Source organism: Crassostrea angulata, chromosome 10 (assembly GCF_025612915.1).
Source record: "Crassostrea angulata isolate pt1a10 chromosome 10, ASM2561291v2, whole genome shotgun sequence".
Taxonomy (NCBI): Eukaryota; Metazoa; Mollusca; class Bivalvia; order Ostreida; family Ostreidae; genus Magallana; species Magallana angulata.
Window position 1 is genome coordinate 18,580,653 of NC_069120.1, and position 9,601 is coordinate 18,590,253.

Consider the following 9,601-nt stretch of genomic DNA (forward strand, 5'->3'; position numbering starts at 1 on the left):
AATATGTAACTTTCCAATTCAGGATTACAAAAGCGATTCAAATATATAATATTGATATAAAGAAAGAATTCTCTTTAACATTTAACATCGGGTTCGGACTACATCTCTAGTTTCGATTTGTGGGCGTCTGCATTCTTCATTCTTCATCGTTCTCCACCGCAGTGACAGGGATAAATCAAGCTTAACCAAGATGTCTGACGAAGCCGTTTTGACTGATTACAAATATGTTTTTCAGAAGGATATTTTCAAGTAATGTGGTTCTTTTTTCTCCATTTACCATCCATATTTGAGTCTCCTAAAATTGTCCGTTCTTACAGTGCAGTGACTGAGTGAGTAAATTATAAGATTTTACATTTCAATCATCAAAAAATACATTTTTGTATTATAGAGGAAAAGTTGCATTTGTCACTGGAGGTGGAACTGGGATAGGATTCACGATAGCAGAAATATTAATGAGGTATGTTAGTAAGTCACGATATATAGGTCATTGTAAACAGGTATAGGCATTGAACTGTTGAAGGGTTTAACATCTAGAACGTTATATATACTTACCTCTTGCTATCCACATTCAGTTCATTATTTTACTATATGCTTTATATATATAGGATACTGTTAATTTTTCGGCAATAGTTTAACATAAAGAAAGTTATATATAGTTAACTTCACTGTGGCTTTATGCACCATTTGATTCATTTATTATTTATACTATAATTTATTCTATATGAGATTCTATTCGGCGTTTTAATTAAAGATTACACTTCCCAAAAAAGAATTTCCAGTTATTATCTGTTTATTTATGCCTGTTTTGCATTTAGGCATGGTTGTGACACAATCATTGCTAGCCGCAGACTTGATGTTTTAAAGAATGCAGCTGAAAAGCTCTCAAGGGCCACTGGACAGAGATGTCTACCAATACAGATGGATGTCAGAAAGGTGCTTCTATACACCAGCCATATTTGTATTAAGTATTTTAAAGGTTTTTTCTAATTGACACTGTTATATTCAGTTGTATATAATATATTCTTACTATTTAACTCTTTATAGACAATCTTTAATAGATAATGACTTAAAATTGTTTTCAGGCAACTTTGATTATGTTAGACCCTAGCTGGAACAAATACTGAATACATGGTTATTTTTATCCCATGTTATTTTTGCCCATCTACATTTGAAAATGATTTTGCCTTGTCTAGAATTTGCCCAGACACAAGCACATATAGATACTCTTTCTAATTAGTGGTTTTTGAAAAAAAATTGCTTTGAAATTGGCAAGTCTTAAATTCTGCTGACAGGGAGAACAAAAGGGGTGAAATAAATCGGGGGCAAATATTTCCCCTTATACAGTATATTGCTTTCTGATTTGCGTCGGTAATATTTCATCTCTCTGGGGCTAACATGATTAATGTTTTTCTCAACCCCAGTCAACATTCGTATAGGAATGAGTTGATTCAGGTGGATACTTACACAAACTATAGATAAATTGACAAATATCTGATGAAAATATCTTTGCATTGGTAGAATCTCTCTTTCTTTTTTTTCTGTCTCCATGTTTTATAAAACTGTTTCTCGTAACCATTAACTAATTCATTTTCAGCCAGAGGCCATTACTAAAGCTGTAGAAGAAGCTCTTGGGCATTTCAGGCGAATTGACATTCTCATTAATAGTGAGTAGATTGCTACTAACAGTTTAAGTTCTCACATACACCGTATATGCAATTTAAATTGCACCAATGTATTGCCACTTGTGGTTGCACTAAAATATGTATTCGCCAAATTTTCTCATTTTACAGTATACAGTTTATGATGCTATGTAAAATTGAAAAAAACATTGGTAATCACTATAAGCAAGCTTGTAATTTTTTCATAATTCAGAGTAATAAAAAAGTGCTCATTCTTAATCACTTAATGTCGTATACTTATGAGCATTTTTATATTGTTATACAGATGCTGCAGGAAACTTTCTGTGTCCCGCAGAGAATCTTTCTTTTAATGCCTTCAAGACAGTGATGGAGATTGATGCTCATGGAACATTTAATGTCTCCAAGGCAGTATTTGACAAGTACATGAAGGTAATCTATTAATGTACTGAGACCAAAAAGCAATGTGAACCCTATCAGTGCAATTTAGCACAAAACATGAATGAATATTGTAAAGGTACAATGTTTGATTTTTTTATGCAAGCGAAAGTCTCTTTATATTTGAATGTGTGGTGCTTGAATTTCAGAATAGTGGAGGAGTCATCATCAATATTACAGCTACACTGAGTGTACGTGGAGCAGCTTTACAAACACATGCTGGAACAGCAAAAGCTGCCATAGGTAACATTCTGTACATATATTAAATAACATACACATTTTTAAACAGACGTAAGCATTTTGTAAGATGTGGAATGGATAGAAATGTGAAACATTCCAAATTAGGTATCTGAAACATTCCAAATAAGGGAACTGAATTATTCTTATGCTTATTGTAACTATTTCCCTGTAACTCACAATCTAGATCTACCAAATCCCTGACTGAGGATAAATTTATCCTATTATGTACATGTACTGTATATACCATAACAAAGAAATTGGCAATAATGGAATGATTTTCAGGGTTTGATGTTTAATTTACATGTACATGAAGCAGAGGCTCTATCGATACAGTAACATTTATATTATGGACTGAATGTATTGAGATTTACATTTTTCTAGATTTTACTAATGAGATACATGTACATTTATCAATCGGTCTCAATTAACTTCATTGTTCATTTAGAGGCCATGACCAAGCACTTGGCTGTGGAGTGGGGCCCCAATGGAGTCAGAATGATGTGTGTGGCTCCTGGACCTATAGCAGATACAGAGGGGATGAGAAGACTCGGTGAGTTGTCAGCATTTAGAACTCTTTCTTAAAGTACCAGGGGATACTATCTGTTATTGAATGATCATACCATATACCACATCATAAAATAGAAAAAAAAAAATCTTAGATAACATTGTTGGATCCAGAGGGGGGGTTCTGGGGGTCGGAACCCCCCCCCCCCTTTCTCTTGGACATTAGCTGCAGGTCTGTAGCTCCCGGTCTGAAAAATCCAAATTTTTTCAGACCGGGAGCTACAGACCTGCAGCTACTTGGACGTGAATTTTTTTGAAAACTTTAATGCCTATTTAAAGGCAATTTTCTCCATTTATAATATAAATACTGTAGTTATCTCAAATAAATGCTTTTAAAATTGCTTATTTAAAGAATTTAGTACAACGTATTGTATTTTGTTCTCATATGAAAAAACCCTATCGATTTTTTATCGAAATAAAGTACATTGTACTCCCCTTCAGCATCCGGTGTTTACTACACTGAGTAAACATGTGGAAAATTAAAGAAATACAAAACAACAACTTAAGCAGACTATTGCTAAAAACACAGATTTACAATAACATCTCCAATGTATTTTCTACTATATTTCTTTAAAAAATCGATTATAGTTCATACAGTTTTGAACCGACAAGCCATCGAGTAAAACGACGTTCAAGTACGAGTACACGCATTCGTTTTACTTTTTAAAGCTGCTTTCAAATGTATTGTTTAGTTTATTAACTTAAGTATTATAATAGACAAGTTTTACTTCGTTTCCTACGAAAAATACAAAGAAAACTAGAGCAAAGCTCGTTGCAAAGCAACGAGTGGGTCTTTCGTTAGTGTCGACAGTAAAGCTAGAAGTTCCTGTAAGAAGCAGAGATCTGAAACCAACTTCAAGAGAAAATTAAAAAAAAAAATTAAAATTCGAATAATTCTTGGTACGACTAAACAATATCTGAATGATTTCAAGAACGAATTAACAGAAACCTTTACAATTTCCAGAACGACTTAATAAAAAAAATCCCGAATGTGTTAAAGTACGATTCAATTTCCGATTTTTTTTTTAGGAACGATTTAATTTCACTTATAACATAACGCTATTTTCTGAACCAAAAAACGTGGAATTAAAATTTCCGGAAAACTTAATTTTTAAATCCCAATATCTCTGTAATGCATCGTCTGATTTTAAAATGGATTTCAGTTTTTGATTAAGCTTAATAAAAGCTCCTTTGTTGCTTTATAATAAATTTCAAATTACTGGTCAGAGAAGAGTTATCATAAAAAGACTTGGTAGCCCTTGTGGTCCCTAATTTGAAGGATCAGCCCCTTTTTCTTGATATCAAATAAAAGGTCTCACTAATATAAACATATTTTGTTATACAAGTGTTCATGAATTGTAAACCGTTCTCGAGATATCTGTACAAATGTGTTTTAGGGGCCGAATCTTTAACCCCTTACCAGGCCCACTAACAACAAAATTTTTGGTATCACATTGTACAGAACATTATTTTGAGCAACTTTTGTTCTACATTGCTTTTCAAAATATTTCTCCTTTTTCAGATATTAATGATCATAGTTTTGAGTTTTGGCCCCTTCAAACCCCTTATTACGTAATATATGACTTAGGTGTGGTATTGTATAGATGAACAGCTGTACAATGAACATTTTGCTTCTATAATTATTAACAAAATATTGTTCAGTAAAGAGTTATTGTAAAAAGACAGTAGAGCCCTCTTGGCCCCTAATTTGAGGGGCCAGCCTTTTTTTTCTTGACAACAAATTAAAGGTATTGTAAATATAAACATATTTTGTTCACAAGGTGTTCACAAAGTGTTAACCGTTCTCGAGATATCTGTATAAATGTGTTTCAGGGGCCGACCTTTAAAATCCTTAGTGGGGCCATCATCAAAAAATTTAAGGTGGCATATTGTACAGAACATTATTTTGAGCAACTTTTGTTCTACATTGCTTTTCAAAATGTTTCTCCTTTTTCCGATATAAATGATCAAAGTTTTGAACTTCTGGCCCCTTGAAACCCCTAATTACATAATATATGACTAAGCTATGGTACTGTATAGATAAACAGTTGTACAATGAACATTTTTGCTTCTATGATTGATAACAAATTATTGTTCAGTAAAAGGTTATTGTAAGAAGACTTTAGAGCCCTCTAGGCCCCTAATTTGAGGGGCCAGCCCCTTTTCCTTTACATCAATTTAAAGGTCTTGCAAAAATAAACATCTTTTGCATTACCTTATTTCACAAAATATGTATACATCAAAAGATATTTCAGAAAATGTTCAAAAATTTCGTGGACAAATTTGGTGCTTATTTTCAGGTTCAGGCGAGCTTCGAAGCCTTCAGCAATTCAAAAAGTGAAGGCAATGGGGTACATCTACATACATTTATCTACAATACCTGAAAATTTCAAGCTTCTACCTTGATTAGTTTCGTCGGAGATGCTTGGACAAAATGACCCTTAAAAATTTTCAAAATCGTCAATATCTGAAACCGGATGTGACGTCATAAGTTTAAATTTTAATTACCTCGAGTATTTACGTTACCAAATAAGTTCTAAAAATTTCGTGTAAATCGGTTGAATAGTTTTTGAGATATAAGCCACATAAAAAGTCAGAGGAAGAATAATAATAACTAGAGCAAAGCTCGTTGCAAAGCAACGAGTGGGTCTTCCGGTGGTGTCGAGAGTAAAGATAGAAGTTCCTGTAAGAAGCAGAGTTCTAAATCCAACTACAAAGAAAATTAAAAAAAAAAAATTAAAAAAAATCGAATAATTCCTAGTATGACTTAACAATGTCTGAATGATTTCAAGAACGAATTAACAAAAACCTTTACAATTTCTAGATCGACTTAATAAAAAAAAAATCCCGAATGTCTTCAAGTACGAATTAACAATTTCCGAATTATTTTAGGTATGAGTTCATTTAACTTTGAACATAACTCTATTTTCTTAACCAAGAATGTGGAATCAAAATTTCCGGAAAACTCAGTTTTTAAATCCCAATATTTTTGTAATGCATCGTCCGATTTTAAAACGGATTTCAATTTAAATTAAGCTTAATAAAAGCTCCATTGTTGCTTTATGATTTAACTCAAATTATTGGTCAGAAAAGAGTTATTATAACAAGACCTTATAGCCCTTCTGGCCCCTAATTTGTGGGGTCAGCCCCTTTTTCTTGATATCAAATAAAAGGTCTCGCTAATATAAGCAAATTTTGTTCTACAAATGTTCACGAATGATTAACCGTTATCGAGATATCTAAACAACTGTATTTTAGGGGCCGACCCTTTAACTCTTTACCGGGGCCACAAACAACAAAATTTATGGTATCATATTGTTCAGAATATTATTTTGAACAACTTTTGTTCTACATTGCTTTTGAAAATATTTCTCCATTTTTCAGATATTAATGATCAATGTTTTGAATTCTGGCCCCTTGAAACCCCTTATTACGTAATATATGACTTAAGTATGATACTGTATAGATAAACAGCTGTACAATGAACATTTTTACTTCTTTACTTAATAACAAATTATTGTTCAGTAAAGAGTTTTTGTAAGAAGATTTAAGACCCCTCTTGACCCCTAATTGGAGGGGTCAGCCCCTTTTTCTTGATATCAAATGAAAGGTCTTGCAAATATAAACATATTTTGTTCAACAAGTGTTCACGAAATGTTTACCGTTCTTAAGATATCTTTACAAATGTTTTAGGGGCCGGCCCTTTATCTCCTAAATTGGGTCATGAACAAAAAAATTTAAGGTGGCATATTGTACAGAACATTTTTTTAAGCAACTTTTGTTCTATAATGCTTTTCAAAACATTTCTCCTTTTTCATATATCAATGATCGAAATTTTGAATTTCTGGCCCCTTGAAACCCCTAATTACGTAACATATGACTTAGGTATGGTACTGTATAGATAAACAGCTGTACAATGAACATTTTTGCTTCTATAATTAATAAGAAATTATTATTCAGTAAAGAGTTATTTTAAGAAGACTTTACAGCACTCTTGGCCCCTAATTTGAGGAGCCAGCCCCTTTTTCTTGATATCAAATGAAAGCCCGTGTATTTTGAAACAACTTTTGCATTACATTTTTTAACAAAATATTTATACATCAAAAGATATCACAGAAAATGTGCAAAAATTTCGTGAAAAAATTTGGTGCCAATTTTCAGGTTCAGGCGAGCTTTGAGGCCTTTAGCAATTTTCATCAGTGGAACCATGGGGGTACATCTACATACATTCATCTACAATCCCTGAAAATTTCAAGCTTCTATCTTGATTAGTTTCGGAGGAGATGCGTGGACAAAATGACATTTAAAAATTTACAAAATCATCAATATCTGAAACCGGAAGTGACGTCATCATTTGAAAATTTTATAATATGTAGCACCGATCATGATTTATCAGTCCTGAAAATTTTGTGCGAATCGGTTAGATAGTTTTTGAGAAATTGCGCTCCAAAAAAGTCAGAAAAAGAAAAAAAAGAATAATAAAGAAAAAGAAACCGTAGAATAACAAGAGGGTCTTCCGTTGGAAACGGAAGACCCTAATGAAAAAGAATCCGAAGAAAAACAATAGGGTCTTCCGTTGGAAACGGAAGACCCTAATTACAAGACCCGCTTGTTTATTGACAAATAAGGAATTTTGCACGTATTGATATTCATCAGTTGGAACCCCCGCCCCCCCCCCCCCCTTTTCCAAATAGCTGGATCCGCCTCTGGATAAGCAGATATTCCATGTGTGGATCCAGAAAATTTTTACAAGGGGGGGGGGGGGGGGGCCGACGGTTATTTGAGTTTGTAGGGGGGGTGGGTCTGAGGCGTATTTTTGGTAATTTTATACCCCCTCTCTCTAGATCTGCGTATGTATTAAACAAAAAAATAATTCTATTAAGTTGAGTACATATGAAACTAGAGGTACTGTGAGCAAGCTCACAATTGATACCCCCCGCTAAGAAGAAATCATAACTCGTGTATTTTTTCTATTATAGAAAATATTTGATGAATCTATTTCACCGTCCATTTTTTATAAATAACAATTGCTCTATTTTTTAAAACTGTTAATGCTAATATGAGTACACAAACCAATTTCTATTCTTTAAATTCCATTTTAGTTCAAGTTAACTGTTAATGCATGAGGACATTTGCATCCTTATGTTAACAAACATGACTCGAATCAAGCAAAATTCCACATGTCAGTTAGCCATTTAATATAAATATCTTGAATTATTGGTATAATGAGCCCAATTTTTTTTTAAAGCAATGACCTTGAACTTCCTCAATTGACCTTGGGTCAAGGTCATGACACACCCTCAGGTCATAAGCAAACTTTGTGTGAAGTAAGAACTTCCAATGTTTCTCCATTAAAAAGATATGGACCGGACACGAATTTTGCACTTTTTCTGCCAGTGACCTTGCCAAAATGACCTTGGGTCAAGATCATGACACAACCTTAGGTCATAAGATATCTTTGTGTGAAAGGAGAACTTCCAATGTTTCTCCATAAGAAAGATATGGACAGGAAACGAATTTTGCATTTTTTCTGTGAGTGACCTTGACCTTGTCCAAATGAACTTGGGTCAAGGTCATGACACACCCTTAGGTCATAAGCAATCTTTGTGTGAAGTAAGAACTTCCAATGTTTCTCCATAAGAAAGATATGGACTGGACACGAATTGAACAGACAGGCAGACGAACGGACAAGGTGATTCCTATATACCCCCCCAGACTTCGTTTGCGGGGGGTATAATTAAATTCTATAGTTACTAGAAATGCTGTCTATATTACTTCATGTATAACTGCATGTATTTATTACTTTTTGTTGGAGGTAACATAATTACATATCATGATATGACGACATAAAATTATTTCATGTTTAAATTTATGCTATGCATGCTTTCTTGGTATCTTCATACTGTAGTATTGAATGCTTTTTGTCAGAAAACAGGATACAGATGTTAATGTATAATCAATACATGTTATGCTGTGTACTTTTGTATGGTACATGTATTATATTATAGCAATATTGAATAAATTTTGTAGGAGGGAACAGGATTACAGATGATTTTTTAAAATCAATCCCAGTCCAGCGTCTGGGACGACGGGAGGACATTGGCAATGCGGTGCTGTACATAGCCAGCTCCGCAGGGGAGCTCCTCACTGGAACCACAGTTATTGCAGACGGCGGGGCCTGGCTCACCTCAGAAAACAACTTCTGGAGAATCAAAAACAGTCCCTTGTACAAACAGATATCTAAGATGTAATCCATCATTTGATCATCTGCGTTGTGAAGGTTTATTTCAAGCACTGTAATAGATATCTTGCAATGAAATAATTTTTGACCAGATATTACAGTTTTGTAAGTAAACAGTTAACTGTACATGTACACAAAGCTTTGAATTAAATGATTTTGTGATTCCATTTTACTAATTTCACACCTTGTAAATAAAAAATGAATATACTGTACATTTTTTGCAAATGTAGAATATTATCATAGCTTTTGGTTGGTTTTACATTGCAGTCAAGTATCATAAATTGTTTTGATTTGCAGATTTTATATTATATCCATGGATATTACTAATTTGTATATGTATCATAATCATGGTTTTTTCATGTGATTTTATCATAAAATATTGTGAATATTGATTGGTGCTACATGTTTATTAATATGTTTTGTATAAAAGTCAATATGCATTGACTATTTTGAAAACATAATTAAATGAATGACAAAAGGC

At 33.3% G+C, this 9,601-nt stretch overlaps 1 protein-coding gene across 1 annotated transcript; it reads left to right on the top strand.

Moving 5' to 3' along the window:
* Positions 1-90: 90 nt before the first annotated feature.
* On the top strand, positions 91-9,601 carry LOC128164683 (peroxisomal 2,4-dienoyl-CoA reductase [(3E)-enoyl-CoA-producing]-like). The gene is made up of 8 exons (XM_052828665.1): positions 91-249; positions 389-457; positions 816-933; positions 1,595-1,664; positions 1,945-2,069; positions 2,225-2,318; positions 2,761-2,865; positions 8,910-9,601. Exons 1-8 carry the CDS (start codon positions 191-193, stop codon positions 9,128-9,130), a joined length of 861 nt encoding a protein of 286 aa, XP_052684625.1. The 5' UTR covers positions 91-190; the 3' UTR covers positions 9,131-9,601.

What these genes read in the sequence shown, in the direction of transcription:
- LOC128164683 (XM_052828665.1), top strand. Translation starts at nt 191, where the DNA reads ATGTCTGACGAAGCCGTTTTGACTGATTACAAATATGTTTTTCAGAAG. An exon ending in TATTTGACAAGTACATGAAG is followed by an intron (nt 2,070 to 2,224) that starts GTAATCTATTAA and finishes CTTGAATTTCAG; the next exon opens with AATAGTGGAGGAGTCATCAT. An exon ending in AGAGGGGATGAGAAGACTCG is followed by an intron (nt 2,866 to 8,909) that starts GTGAGTTGTCAG and finishes TAAATTTTGTAG; the next exon opens with GAGGGAACAGGATTACAGAT.